The sequence below is a fragment of the Engystomops pustulosus genome, chromosome 5 (genome assembly GCF_040894005.1).
Source record: "Engystomops pustulosus chromosome 5, aEngPut4.maternal, whole genome shotgun sequence".
In the NCBI taxonomy this organism is placed as follows: Eukaryota; Metazoa; Chordata; class Amphibia; order Anura; family Leptodactylidae; genus Engystomops; species Engystomops pustulosus.
The window spans coordinates 183069132-183085360 of record NC_092415.1 but is presented as its reverse complement, the minus strand read 5'-3'; the positions used below and the strand labels follow the sequence as shown (position 1 = coordinate 183085360).

The following is a 16229-nucleotide window of genomic DNA, read 5'->3' as shown; positions in this document are numbered from 1 at the left end:
CAGGAAATCAACCAGTAACCCCCCCTAGAAATACTCATCTCTGCTCCTCTTCATCTTCATCCCGATGCTGTCCTCCGCTAGCCTTTGACAGGGATCACCTAGAAAAAAAAATTATAATTAGCAGCACAGAACACTGGGAGAAGATGTCTGGTGCTCCGGGCTACTAATTATGCACTCCCTCGCCATCTTAATTTAAGCCTCTTGTGTGACGTCACCTCATTCTCCCATGCTCCCAGCATGGGAGAGGGAAGTGCGGGGGCGTGCATAATTAGCAGCCCCGAGCATGGGACATTTTGTCCCTTGCTCTGTACTGCTAATTATAAATTTCTTTTCTAGGCTATCCCAGCGTGTCAATAATAGCTGAGAACAGCGCCAGGATCAAGTTGAAGAGGAGCAGAGGTGAGTATTTGTAGGGTTTTTATTTGTTTTTCACTGGTTAATTTCCTTTAAACCTGCCAGATCTAATAATGATTCCACCTACTATTTTCAGATATTTTTTGTTTATTATTGTTATAGTACAATGTTCGACCTTTTTCAAAAGATTTGTTTCCGGACGAAATCGAATGAAACGGTCTGATCCGATGTTGCTCCAACTGTTAGGGGAATTTCTATATGACCCCCTCTAGACCTGTAAAACACAGATTTTTCATAATAAATTTCATTTGATTAATTTTTATAGAATTTTATAATCTTCCCCTTCCTGGTCCTGTCCTCCATAAGCTCTGGGATGAATGAGAGCCAAAGTTATCTGCCGTCCAAAGATTCTGATTCGATTCCTGAAAGATTTTTAACGAATCTACACACTAACGAATAGATTCACTTACAAAATCTTTTGTAAGGTATACTAATGGGTGCTTACATATACGACAAAAGGGTTGTGACCTGTAAAGGGGAGCGGCTACATTGGAAAAGGGTGGGGCTTACATTGCAAAAAAAAATATGCAAATTTGCTAACATTCTGGAGCATTTTTCTGCTTTTAGTGGTCTTAAACTTGGGTGCAGTTAAAGAATGTGTGTTGTTTTAGAAAATATGCCCCAGTAAGCACAAGGCTTAAAGAGAATGAAACACTGACAATGTTTAGATGCGAAATCGCAGGAGCAAAGTTTGTAGTGTTCTAGCGCATGTCCATGTAGTTTTTTAGCTATGCAAATTTAAGCAAATTCAATAGGAACCCAAGTTGTTATTCACACACCTGCAATTATCACCTGTTACACTGTACAGTAGCACTTCATCTGCTGCCATGAGATTACATCAGGCAGGGGGAGGTGGGAAGTGTTGAGGGAGCAGGGGGGGGTTAGACAGTGTAACAGCTTGTGAATCTGCAGCAAGGAGGTGCTCTGGTAACACTTCTAGGAACCTTTGAGACTTATTAGTATAATTTTAAAAGGTGATTTTTAGAAGAAGGAGGCCATGGATAACAAATATAACAAAATGACTACCATCCAGTGCCTGGATCTAGGAGTAAGTGTCCCTTGTTTATTATGATGGATTTTGATAGTAGATTTCCATTACTGCAAAGTAGGAATAGATTGTAATAAATAAGCTTGAACTTTGGTCCAGGTTCACCTCCAGATTCAATGCCAGTAAAACCTACATATATTTTTTTGTGGATGTGCCCTAACACTTTACAGTTACAAACTACATACAATCCCTATATGATGTCTCATTTTTATTGGTACCTTTTAGCAATTATGTTTCTTTTTTCCCAGCGAAAATTAGATTCCTTCTTTTTTCTGTTTTTTTATGGACCACAAAAACATTTTTAGATTACAGAATTATGACCTCAGGGCATGAATTGGTTAACATTTACCGGTTTGGCAGCTACATTCTGATTTTCCTATTTATATCAACTAATAATTCAAAAAGATGAAGATGACTTTGTCACCAGGTTTAAGTAATAATAGGGATATTGTTATGTGAATTTTTTAAAAATTAAAAAAAAAATCTGTTGTTATAACTCCATCAACTTCTACGCACAAGTAGATTAAAACTCAAAGGGTTAAAATGCAAATCCGTCTCTGCTACATCTGTTACAAAATGGGGTTAAGCAATGACAAGGAAAACAGATAGATAAATAGGGGGTCATTTATCTTTTTTTCCCTTCCCCTTTGGGCTCTTTTTGCACCTTTTGTGAGTCTATTTTTTGCACCTCATTTGTCTTTGTCGTTTTGGCTCTTTGTCAAATGCCGTTTTTTTTTTTTTTTGCCTTATTAGCGCAAATTTGAAAAAAGGTGTTTTTTGGGTTTTTTTTGCGCAAAGCACACCTTTGCCTTTACTAAGCATGGTTAGAATTGGCGTGTTATTGTGCAATTTTATGCACCTATATAGGCGTAAATCAATGTTAAATAAGGCGCAAACATCTGGAAGCAGGAGAAATTAGGCGCAAACCAGGAAGCTACTACACGGCGAACTCCGTCGAACTGCTGTAAAAAGGCACCAAAAATAGCACAAATACCCCGAACTACTCAAAAAATCCCTAAAGCACAACCAAAAAAGGTGTATCAGGCTAAGATAAATCTGCCCCATCGTCACCTTTATATACTAGATATTTATCTGGCATAGATGCCCATATACATGAAGATTTCCTTTAAGAGCAGATTAATGTTCTGAACTATAGATCTGCGACAAAATTGATCTTATATTGTAAAAATCTTTCTACGTCAACCAAAAAATATTAGCAAAAAATATATATATTTTGATGTGAAGGAATAATTGTGTCAATTTAGCTTCTGCTTTGATGATTCTTCCTTAGGATTTGTTTCCATGTTGTGTGATTGTACACCGCTACGGAATGTGCAGGCGCCACAGAACGATCATTGTTATTCAACTTCTTCTATCATGTCGTTCGCCTGTGCCGTCCACCATATTGGCCTTCGCACTTGTCTGATAAGCCGTACACACACTATAAGTACAGGCGGTCCCTACTTAAAGACACCCTACTTACAGACGACCCCTATTTACAGACGGACCCCTCTGCCCACTGTGACCTCTGGTGAAGCTCTCTGGACTGCAATGATCAGCTGTAAGGTTTCTGTAATGAAGCTTTATTGATAATCCTTGGTCCCATTACAGCAAAAAATTTTGAAAATCCAATTGTCACAGGGACAAAATTTTTTTTTTTGTCTGGACGTACAATTATAAAGTACACTGTTCCGACTTACATACAATTTCAACTTAAGAACAAACCTATGGAACGTATCTTGTACATAACCCAGGGACTGCCTGTATATAATAAAGTAGACAAAGGAAGAAATCGTATCATATTGTAACAAAAGCAGACGAAGCCTCGGTTTCCATTCACTCACTATGAATCACACACTTCATCAGAGATCTGCACTTGTCTTCCCCTTATTCCTTCTCTCTCTATATAATCATATACTTGTCTGAAACCTTCCTTGGAAACAGACACAATCTACAATATCAGAGACCTAAGTAGTTAATAAAAAACTCTTTGCCCCAAGAACTAGTTGCAAGCAGGGTCCACCGGCGTAACGTTAGCTTTTATAGCCTTGCATTCTTCAAGATGCCCCAAGGCTTCTACCGGCAGTATGTTCCTAGCCCCTACAGAGCAGCTTTTTTTTCCCTTTCTATCAGGTCCTAAGCGTATCCATCAGCCCAAATGGGAGCTGAATTTGCAAGCTGACAAGGGGGGATACAGTGAGAGAGGACTGATGATGGTGTGATGTCAGAGCCAGGAGACAGTTCTGATTGGATCTAATTAGACTTTGCCAGAGCAAATAGACAGGCTCCCTGCATGATTGGCTTCAAAGTGGCTTGTGCCAAACGACTAGCAGAGGTGCAAAAAAAGTAGATTCAGAGCATTCGCAGCCCCTGCTAAGAGGAAGACAAGCCTTATAGTGAGAGCTGATCCAGCAGCTCCAACAGCAGAAGATAAAAGACACTTAACACAGCTAATAGCAAGTGTCTACATGCCAGAACAAAATCCAGCAGGATACATCAGCAGCTCCAGAGGTATATACCAGGCAAGCACTGAAATCCCATCAGCAGAGGCAAATTGGTGACTATTCTACAAACCTTGCACTTAGCTGCACCCCCATCCATGGCTTCAGTTCTGGGCAGCAGCAGGACCTCAGCTTGTCCAAGTAGTCAACTCAAATTCAAGTCTAAGAGGAGAAGAAGGAGATCTAAGAGGAAAGGTAAGAAGCAACATTATATACATTATTATGTTACGCTACCTGATTCTGGGAGCTGTGGCTCTTCTCTCCTTCTGTTTGTAGAGATCAATGTCCTACTGCATGTTCTTCAGCTTCCCTCATTGCCTCCCCGATGAGAATCATTAGCATGTCTGTAGCTTTGTTTCCTCTTGTCACAGATATTTAGCACATGATCTCTGCCAGTTTCTAACAGCAGCAAGTCTAAGGGTAGGAATGCCTCATGCTTTCCGGGGAGAGTAAACTCAGTCTCTAGTCACAATGGATTGGTACTTGTGCTTTATGTGTTTTATGGCATTTTCAGCTTTTTGACCTATTTGAGTTATTGGAGGTTAATGCTGGAGTATAGCGAGGGAAATTGGTTGTGAAGGTCATGAAAGTTGTTGTAAATTGTGAAGATGGACGGTGAGAGCCGAAGTCAACCGAGCAAAACAAAGTATAGTGTGTATAAAAGTGATCTGTATATAAAAAAGATACAATGTTTATAGTAAACAAACACAAAGTGGTCACCTAGACATCATCCAAAGTGTCCGGGTCTCAGTCTTGAGGCCCAAAGCTGGTGGACTTGTTCTTGTCTAGGGTATCATCATCCTAGAAAGGGTTAAAACACCTACTGTACTGTTGAAAGTATTTTGGAAACAAGATCGACTTGTGAAAATGTATAATTTAGCACTTATTTGACTGCTCTATTGCTGTTATAAATAAAATAAAAGGTGCGATTTTACAATAATGGTATGCGTCTGAAAATTATACTTCCCTCACCTGTGCCCAAAAAGTGATAGAAGCTCAGTTGGAAGCCAAAAAAAATTTTCCGCAACTTTTTTTTTTACACCGTCGACTTCAGTTATCTGGATCAAAAGCGAGTGTCAAACGCATAATAAGTCTAATAATAATAGGTATCGCTGAGTGTATTACAGAGTCCGACACTATTTAGGGCCGTCCATCGAGTGACCGGCTATAACAAAGTCAATTGTTTAACTCCGCTCCTTCACAACTTCATTCAGACATAATCTAAAAAATCCCAAATGGTAAATTATTTATTTCTGCTCATTTCATTTGATTGTGTGTGTGTTTTTTTTACACCAATTAGTTGTTCTGTTTGTTTCCAAGCCAACAATAAAGCCAGACAGCTTAAAAGGTAGAACATGCTGCCTTCCAGCTTTGAAGTAGTGAGATTTTAATATAGGAGGGGGATAAATAAATGGGCAAAAAATTGCTTTGATAGAATAAAATAATAAAAAAAAAATTATAAAAATAATAAATAGTAAAATGTGCAGTCAGGAAGCAATGATTACCAATTAGTATTATTATTATCAGTTCATTTGAGTCGTGAATGATGGGGGTTATCACTAAAGATTCATGAGTGACCTTGCCGATTTTGATAACCTCTACCGGGCTTCAATAACTATCACTATGGCGATTCGTAGAGCCAATAGGGGTCTTTCCGTAAACGGTGAATTTCCAAATTAATCAAATGCTTCTACCTTGAAGCAACTCCAGGTGTAAACATCATTCTTTAGTTAAGATGATTACTTTTTCTGGATTACACTCAACACGCTATACAATAGACAGAACGACATAAAGAATTTTTATGTGTGTGTGCAGTATAAAAAAAATAAAAATCAATGGCCCAATAATTATAAAAAAAAATTATATTTAACTGAATCCACTGATCCACTATTTATGACTTCATTTAACTTTCATGTCACCATAACAAAATAAATCTAATAAATAAAAATGATCCAAAAAAAAAAAATTAATTGAGTCATTTTGCAAAAAAAAAAAACAATAACACTAAAAAGGCCAAAGTATCCATTGTCATTATTATTGAGAGTGATTGTGTGACACATCAAATTCAATCTGTTACATTTTTTTTTACAATATTTGCTAATTAAAAAGTTGAATTTTTTGATGTTATTATATTATTTTATTAATATTTTTTTTATTTTATTATTATAATTTTCTATGAATTATGACATGTTACCTACCACTGAGCCCATAGATGATATACAACGTATGGATTTATGATATGTCTTACGGTTACATATTATTGGGAAAATTGAAAATTTAAGATAACGTCTCTAAAAATAATTTCTTAAAATACGGTTGACGATGGTGTAAATGTTACCTGTAGATATTGGCTTTTTTAAATTTCCCATGTGTGATGTGATCTGTCGTTGTCGGTAATTATGCCACTTCCTGGTATCACTTTCTTGTAGTCATAACATTCTCATGGAATCCCATATGTTTCCAAATGAAATTCAGAGGGAGACGTTCATCACTCCGAGATTTATCGTTAAATATCCTCTAGAATGTCAACATCTGCATGTGGTGTAATACTTGTCACCGATGTCACCATCATCCCCAGTGACAGCACTAACAATAAAAATATGCTATTGATACTATGGGCTATTGTTCTCTGGCTGCTGTCACTTCTGGATCCTGTCTATTCTTTTCCTAACCCGTAACTTTAGATATTATAGAAAGAAGATTGATCCCCGTCTTCTCTAGTGTTCATGCTGTTACAGCCGTAGTAACTTGGTGTAGTTTTTGAGGTGTTGCCTTAGCGTGGATGTATGAGGCCTAAGTTATACCATATGTTAGTATCAGGCTGAGAAAACTGGTATTGGTGGCTTATTCATTCAGTATAAAGATCTGATAATGGTAACAGTCCTGAAGAAGAGATAACATATAATATCATCCCATGAGAAGCTGAATCATAGGGAAGGTATTGATAAGCGCAATGTCTGCACATGATCTATACAGTAATATAAACAAATATAAAACCAAAAAAAATCTACTTACTGTATCACTTCATATGTGTTTGATCTATTTGGGATTTACATGTAGCACTACAGGAGCCAATATCTCTGTCTTCTTTACTATCTATCTATCTATCTATCTATCTATCTATCTATCTATCTATCTCCTATCTATCTCCTATCTATCTATCTATCTGCATACCTACCTACCTAGTTCTCTAATAATTAATCAATTCAGTTCTCATTCAACCAAACATTCAATTGTTGCTGACTCTATCTATCTATCACCTATCTATCATTTATTGATGTATTATCTATTATCTATCTATTATACTGTCTACCAATCTTCTATCTATACTATCTATCTACTCTATCACTTATCTTCTGCATAAATTTATCTAATTATCTATATCTCTCATTGTATATCTATCTATCTATCATTTATTATTATGGGTACCTATCTTATATCTACACACTGTATCTCTCCTTTTCTATATTTGATCTATTCTATCCATTCATTTTATGTAGTTTTTGGCAACTTTGGTGATATCTATCTACCTACATTAGTATCTATCTATCCATCTATCTATCTATCTATCTATCTATCTATCTATCTATCTATCTATCACCTATTTATAATCTATTTATATATTATCTATCTTTTATACTGTCTACCTATTGTCTATCTATCTTTCTATCTATTAATACTATCTATCTACTCTATCACCTATGTTCTGTATCTATCTATATCTATCTCCTATCTATCTATCTATCTATCTATCTATCTATCTATCTATCTATCTATCTATCTATCTATCTATCTATTATTTATCTCATCTATCTATCTATCTATCTATCTATCTATCTATCTATCTATCTATCTATCCATTCATCCATTCATCCATTCTTCTATCTTTCTGTCTGTCCGTCCATCCGTCTGTCTATCTATCTATCATCTATCTCCTCTATATCCTCCTCCTCTAGATCTATATATCTGGCTATCTTCGGTATCTATCTATCTTTGGTATCAATCTATATTTGGCATCTATATCTTTCTGACTATCTTAGTCTACATACTTTTGCAAAATGTAGCTTTACCCAACACACAACACAGTGCAAAAAGAACCGTTATGTAGACTAAACAATAGCAATCTACCACTAAGTTCATTGTCTGCTTTGTTGTATATCAGTAGCTTGATGATATTTTTTATTACATATTTATTTACCCTACTAACATATATTATATCTCAGTATGTACGAGTATTGCTGTATCTAATCAGATGAGCCTAATGAAGTGAGGGAGCGCTCTATGATCTACAGCCCCGGATAATCAAGGGGTTGAGCAGCCCATTGATTGACACAGGTTCTCATTGGCTGCTATTCACCATGTCGGATGCCCTTTATCACAAAATCAATGGCGTGATACAGAATTGACTGTCATCAGACTGGTCAGTACTTAGTGTCCAGCCAAGTCCGGCATATAAATTAGTCAGGTCATTATTCAACATACTAAAAAGCTGATCCATCTGTCTTTTAAAGCCTCAATGTGGCCTCAAGACCCTTTCCTCAAGCCATTCATAGGTCAAATCCAGAGATTTGGCATTGGCATTGGAAATTTTGGAAAAACCTTAAAAAAACAAACCCACAAACCAAACGTCCTACGATGAAAGTGTTAATAACTATGAAGCTGCTTTTCAGCAGAAACCAATGACATTTCCATGATATTGACAGCTGTATATTACTACATCAACATTTTGTTTTAAAAATTCGAATTATTTTGCCAACAAATATTTGACAGCTGATGGAGCACATTGCAATAGCATATGGTATGCGAATGACAAATCCAATATTTTCTATCAACTTTTAATAAGTATAGTAGATTAAGTAAAAATAGAGAGAATAGATGGCAACGCTGCATATATTCCTACTGCAAGGTGGGACCTGAAACGCGTCTTGTTATCATTATTATTGTAATTACTGATATTATGAGAATTTTTTTTAAAGTTTTTATGACACATTCCATGAGCTGAATAGCAAGTTCATAAATTTCCTATTGGTATCACACTTTTTGTTATCCTTTCTTTTAACTGTGTAACTAAAAAAATGAATAAAAAAAAAATTTGGTTGATTATTTACTTTAACATTTTTTTTTTTACTTAAAAAAAATCTTGATATTTTGTAACAATTTTTAACATCTCTTAGCAAATTTTAACACATTTTTACATTTTTTAACATCTTATTATAATACTTCCCCATTCCATTATTTCATTTCCTGGGAAAAATGGATTTATCTATTTTGCAACTTTTTGAATTTCTCTTCCTCTTCTAAGTTGTAGCAAAATATTAACATACAGTAATTTGAGAATATATCCTAAATTGAGCATGAACATTTACATAGAAATTGAGCTGATTTCAAATTTTTTTTGAGAAAAATAAAAATTAAAAAAAATAACCAATAGAAATAAGCCTGTATTTTTAGAATAAAAAATGTATTAAAAAAAAATTCTGAGAATCATACCTGCTGCCTGCAGACGGCGATGTTCTAGACATTACAGAGCTATAGAAGGTGCTAATTGCTCGCAATAAATCCCTAAGGTTTCCAGGCAAAAAATGATTTCAATTACATAGTGAAACTTGAGCCAATAAATGTGTGTACTGGAATTGGGGTAAACTTGGTAGAAAAACAAAAATGTGATGCGTAGAAGCAGCCAGTGAAGGAAAGATGCTCTTTTTAGTATACAACAAGCTTAGCTTGTTACTAAAAGGAAAGGCAATTCTTGTTAAGCTAATCTCTTGATCAGAGGATGAAGAAAGATGGATTTCTGGGCACAGCATGTGCTGGCGAGAGGTCATATGTTAATTAAAATATTGCTAGGGAACAAAAGTCATCGCTTCAAAATGAACCTTCACTTTTTGGAGCTCGAAAAATACAGTATATTATTAGCTTGTAACATAAAAAGAAAAATCCTAATGTTATTACAGTGCAAATTGTACGAGTAATGTCACCGTTTTGTCTTGGCCATGATGCAATAACTTCCAGCACCACGCGATGGCATTGGGTAATTACCAAACTTAGGTAGTAATAATAATAATAATCTTTATTTATATAGCTCCATCAAATTCCGTAGTCCTGAGGTGGTACTCATGATTAGTGATAAGTGGACCCAAACCCACAATGTTCAGGTCTGGATGAAATGTTGTGGGTTTGAGTCGCCGATCCCAAACCTGGACTTCAGACAGAAGTTCTTATTCGGTGTTCAGGCTCACCCCCTGCCGTTCCTGTGATCATTGCTAGTTCCGATTGCAGGTGTTAACTCTTTAAATGTTGCTGGCAGAGTGGACCGTACATGCTGCCATGTTCACTGTGATCATCATGACCTGTGACATCATTGGGCATCAATGATCATCGAGAAAATGTTGATGCGCATGCACCCCCTACATTTCAAGAGTATCACCCGCGATCATCCATCAATGATTATGGGTGTTACCAGTTACAGTGCGTTTTGGGGTAAAATGTTGATGCACATGCACCCGCTACATTTCAAGACTATCACCCACGATCACCCAGCAATGATCATGGGTGTTATAAGTTAGAGTGTGTTTTGGGGTATTGAACCATTAAGGGTCCGCTCATCCTTAAAGACAATCTAAAAGAAACCAGATCAACCCAAAACTAAAACCAGCATTGTGTAGGACACCTTATTGCCTTTACAGACAAACATTTCCTGTTTCTCACTGATTTGCTGTTTTAAAGAAAATTACATTTTCCTAATTAACATTGTGGTGCAATGGGTTCGTGGCCATGTCTGCTGGTGCACCCATTTCTAAACTACCCTTCTTACACCACCACTTTATATAATGATTTACATCTCGCTAAGAAGAGAGTAGAAAGTAGACAAAGGATGTATCACCACATCAAGCTCCACTCCTGGTGCAGCAAGTAGCTCATTTGCATGAATATAGAAATCTAATTTTCTCTAAAATGACAAGTTGTAATAAAATAGCAAATGCTTGGTGGAAAGTCGATGAAGAACAGTACACAATGATGTTTTTACTTATGGAGGGAGTTGATGTGGGAGCTAGTGGACACCCTTAAAATTTTGGACCCTACGAGATGATTGATTCTCTATCCATACATGACACATGCAAAGTCTTATAGGTTTTGTGTAATTCATCTTCTTATGTAAGAAGTAATGACTTCAAAGTCACTTTTCAAATAGATTGTCCTTTATTGGACCCTTGGGGCTCCTTGTGCCGATGATATAGCAGGACATTGCATGGACGTCTCTGCGCGAACCAGTAAGTAGATCCAAAATAGAAAGGGCATCCAGCATCCAGGCAAAAAAAAGATTAAAATCTACAATCCTGGTTCCATTTAACGATGCTGTAATACACTGATAGGCAAGTCTTAGGCTGCATTCACATGAACGTATGTCCGGCGGGTTATACTTTCGCCTCAATGGAGGGGGAGGGGTGACCCCTCCCCTCTCCATAGCGATGCATGGTGAAGTGTGCCATAACATGTGGAAAGATAGGGCATGTCTTATCTTTTCCCCGTGTATGGAGCGATCTGGGCTCCATGCGGCCATTGCCGTCAATGGGGGACGTATGTAGGGCTGCAAGCTTGCGGCCTTATATACTTCACCCCGACGGTCGTGTGAATTCAGCCTTATGCAGATACATAGTAGGCATGTTTTAACTCTATATGGTTAGGACCTATAGAGTCCAGGAATTAATGCGTCGATCAGATTGGCTTCTATTGATACAATCACTGTTGTGGTTTTTTTGGTTAAACTTTTTGTTAACGTATATATTTGTAGATAAGAGCCAGTGAAAAGTATTTGTCTCCTTATGTCATCATCCGGCAAGTTAATTTTTTTCCCCATTTTCTATTTTTATCCTAGGCTATTATTATTACAATTTCAGAGTGTCAGCATCTTCATGTTGACTCAGGTGCTTTTCACGAGACACGTTTTAGTTTTTTGCAAGTGCTGCAGGGCTTTACGTATTCAAATTTTTTTTAAATAAAATTAGAAAAAGGACAAAGAAGTTGTACACCTATATCACCTTCTATACTTTTATATGCACTTTTATATAGTGTGATTTTAGAATAGGACAATTTTCAGTGTCATTATATTTTTTTTGAATGCTGTCCTCTTTTTATGGAGTAAATTGCTGTAAAACTCTTTCTGTATATGTCCTTCAGATTTAGCTTTTCATCACAATTCTCCCCAGCCTCTGTTAGCTACCAGCTGGATGAAAAAATTTCTGGCCTTATAACTTTAAAATTCAAGACAGAAACATGTATTCAGAACAAAGTCAAACTTTGAGTTCTTTTAGAATATAACTTTGAGTTCTTCTACATGATCATAACTCCAAGAAGAAGATACATTTTTCAGTCTGCCTGGAGTTGATAGGATCTATTTGTATTGGGATCCTTCAGTTCCATAGATAAGTCATACTTAAATTGTATTCTCAGGTTTTTTGAACTTGGTTTACATTTTGGAGGTTTTGAAGTTTTATACTTTGGAGGCCTCGCCCAGAGTCTTGGAGAATGTATCCTTAGACATGCTCAAGCCATATATATTGAGTTAGGTCTGTATTTATTTGCCTTGTCTACTACATATACCTATTGTTATTTTTTTTCTTATACTGAAAATAAACTCTGAACCCAAAATATAAGTTTACATGATTATGTATATGTGTCTGTATGTGTCACCAAATGGTTGTATTATGAATCGCCTGCTTGAGGATTTTGGTGGCATGGTTGGTGTGTGTCTATGTAATTTGTATCATTTGAAACTGAACTCTTTGTCAAAGCTAAAGGATAGCCAAAGCTGTCCACACCTTTATGTTGCCATCTGCAATAGTATCATAGTATCATAGTAGAGTAACATCTGCTTAGTAGTTTAAACGTGTTGTGTACTTAACCAAATCGGAAGCTTATTGTTGGGTTTGTAATGGTGTTGCTATTTTGATCTCTGGGGTCCGCTGATCATAAAAGTTTATAGGCCCCTTCAGATTACCAGATATAGGATCATACTCATTCATACACTGTGGGAGATTCATTATGCCACAAGAATTTCCCCCCCCACTGCCAGTTTACAGGCCTGTCCGACCTACACACCTTTTTGAGCATGTCGGGGCAGAAAGCAAGTGGGGAGTGGGAGCGGAGGATGGCAGGCTGTGGCGTAAATGCCTGGCCTACCACATTTACTATAATCTCCGACGGAAAACCGGAACAGACTGTAACAAAAATCTCTGCCAGTTCAGATCTAGTCTACAGGATGGAACTGGTGGAGTTTGCACCTGTATCATCTAACAAGGGTAGAGCCTCTTAATGGATATGAGCACCGGAGGGTGGGGACATTAAGACTGACCTTCAAAACACCAGTTTAAATTACTTCCCCCTCTATTCCAGAATAGCTACCGTAATGTTATTGAGAAGCAAGACTCAAAACATGACACAGAATACAGTGGAGCTTCATTGAGCATCAATTCTTGCTGAATTCTCAAGCAGTCTGCGCCCTCCACTGCCTCACTGCACATGCCTGGCTCTTCCCCTTCCGCATGCGCAGCAGAGGTAGCAGCAGCAGAGGAAGAAGATCTCTCAGACACTCACTGCGCATGACAAATTTAAACAGGTTTCAGTTTGTTAAATTTTTGCAAACTTTTAAAAAGAATATGAAACATAGGGGGTTATTTATCTTATTTCCCCTTTCTCTGAGCCCTTTTTGGGCCTTTTGTGAGTCTATTTTCTGTATCTCATTTGTCTTTGTCGTTTTGGCTCTTTGTCAAATACAGGGTATTTTTTAGTCTAATTAGGTGCAAATTTAAAAAAAATTTGTTTTGCAAATCAATGCCTTTTCTAAACATGGTCAGGACTGGCGTGTTATTGTGCAATTATTTGCACCCATATAGGGCGCAAACATCTGGAAGCAGGAGAAATGCAAAAACAAATAAGGTGAAAAAGGGGATCAGAACCCACCAGTACCTTCTACTTGGTTAACTCTAGTGAACTGCTGCACAAAAAATAGCACAAATACCCAAATGCGCTCAAAAAGTCACAAAAATACAACCAAAAAAGGTGCATCAGACTAAGATAATTCTGGCCATAATTTACAAAAATGTCCAAAACATAGCTGTCCAATATAATACTAACAATCATGTGTAGCATATACTGTATGCACATATATGGAAATATTATTAATAATAATAAGAATAACTATAATGAAAGTATAACAATTATACTTTTAAAAATTATTTCTCAAACAAAAAGTCTCGGAGCCGGTCATATAGAGTGCATTAAACGTGTTCTGGAGAAGTGAGATTATTTCGGTATGAAATCAAATACGTTGAGACAGATTACAGAAGGGCTGGAGATAAAAGGACCAGTCTAGTTTTTCCATCTCCCAACTCTGCCAAAGCAATAAATGAGCTTGTTTCATCGTAAACCTTTTTTTTTTTAAGACCCAACTGTTCCCTATGACAGGTTTGTGTCATGTCTGGAGATGTGCACTTCTTATCTCGTCCGCTGACAGCTCAAGAGGCAGGGGCTGGATTTGGTGATAAAATTAAATCGATTAATCCTTTATCCACCATCCGATTTCTAGTGATCCGTGTAATGACAGCAATTTAAGATTGCATCAAGGGCATTAGCGATGATGGCTGAACTTAAATTTAGAATTAAAATGCAGGATTCATGAATACCAGACTAAATAGTACAAGCGTTTCCATGTAGAACAGACGCAGCCTCCTCTCCATCCACCCCGCAGTTAGTTTTTAATTTCGACTGCTTAACCTTTCCCACTTATATCATTATGCAGAATCATATGGTGTCGGCAGACTGTAGGGTTCAGGCAGAGCTATCATTGACTTTATAACAAGGTAACGCTCTAATAATATACTACTTAGATAACAACTCCTACACTATCATACCAAATTACATCTATACCCCCAATGTAACCGATTTATCTTTTTACTTTTTTTGAGATCTGTTGTGTATCGATAACGTTTTATAACGTTTTACTGCTGATCAGATTAATAAAACATATTTATCAATCATGAGGTTTGTGGATATCTCTGTCGCACATACAGTATAATCCGGCAGAACTTCGTTGTTGATTTCAGTCTATAGTTTAGTTTTTTGGTTGTATCAAAACCTTCAATTAACGAGTTACTACAAACTCATTGACAAAGCAAGATGTAGCATAGGTGAATGTGACTGTAATGATAAGGAAGTCAAGGTAACTCAGTATACATTCAGACCAACAGAAATTCATGGACATCGTGGGGATATGTATCATACACTGACACATCCTCTGCCGGTGCATGATCCAAACTACATCCCTGGCACCCATTGGATCTATTTGGAGGCTCCAGCCTCCTGCTAAGTATTCAACACAATTGTTGGATGCAGCGTCCCTACCCAGCGCCATCCCACTCTCCAGCCTGGCACCATCCACTCTACGCTAATTGGCCGAGAGGGCCACAATTCTTTGCCCTGCATGGTAATTGCAACAAAATCATGGTTTGCACACGTATATACCATAGACCACGTGCTCAAGGTTTCTAAATCTCCAAGTGTTCTGCACTGGGAAATGACCCCTACGCTATGTTGCTGGAAATGTTGAACACATATAGATGGCAGGTTCTTAAAGGAAATCTGCCTTTTGTTTTTATGCATTATGAACCAAACATACCTTGAGAATGCTGTAGCTGCACTGACACAGAAACATATTTTGTTTAATTCCTGAACAGAGTGGTTTTGCTCAAAGAACAGTTATAAAATTCTGGACCTTACATAAAAGAACTGTCCAGACAGGACTAATCAACCTGAGCTGGATGATTCATACTACACAGCAGCTGAATGGGGGTGGGGAGGTGCAACGATTGATTACTTCTCCCTGTCATGGACAACACAGTGATGATGTATTCTTAGCTTTTGCTGGGCAGGACAAGGCAGAGCCTTGTTATCATAACTTTATAATTGTTTTTTTTAGCAAAACCACTCAGTTGAGGGAATAAACAAGATATGCTTCTGCATCTGTGTATTTCCAGGATTCTCAAGGTATGTTTGGTTTATAATGCATAAAGAAAATGGTAAATTTCCTTCAAAATAATTTGCTATAGGATTGGTGTGTTAAGCAGAACCAGTAGGCCATCAAGGAATGAGGGCCCAGGTCAGGACTGAGACGTAGTGTAAAAACCAAGAACAGGCCAATGTCGAATCAAGGAATATGGGCGCAAGACTAGAAGTGATGTGAAGACTGATGTCTGGAATATAAAACAGAT

The 16229-nt window shown here is 37.2% G+C and overlaps 1 protein-coding gene and 1 long non-coding RNA gene across 2 annotated transcripts in view; one reads left to right on the top strand and one right to left on the bottom strand.

Moving 5' to 3' along the window:
• Window positions 1-480: 480 nt before the first annotated feature.
• Window positions 481-4604, bottom strand: LOC140133613 (uncharacterized). Its single transcript, XR_011855932.1, has 3 exons — window positions 4198-4604; window positions 4037-4125; window positions 481-628 (listed from the first exon to the last, which is right to left on the bottom strand). It is a non-coding gene; the product is annotated as an uncharacterized lncRNA (long non-coding RNA).
• ADARB2 (adenosine deaminase RNA specific B2 (inactive)) overlaps window positions 3749-16229 on the top strand; it is a 463608-nt gene continuing 451127 nt past the window's right edge. The window contains exon 1 of the mRNA XM_072153999.1: window positions 3749-4158. Within this exon, the coding sequence (XP_072010100.1) occupies window positions 4062-4158 (97 nt within the window). The 5' untranslated portion in view covers window positions 3749-4061. The remainder of the gene's footprint in view (window positions 4159-16229) is intronic.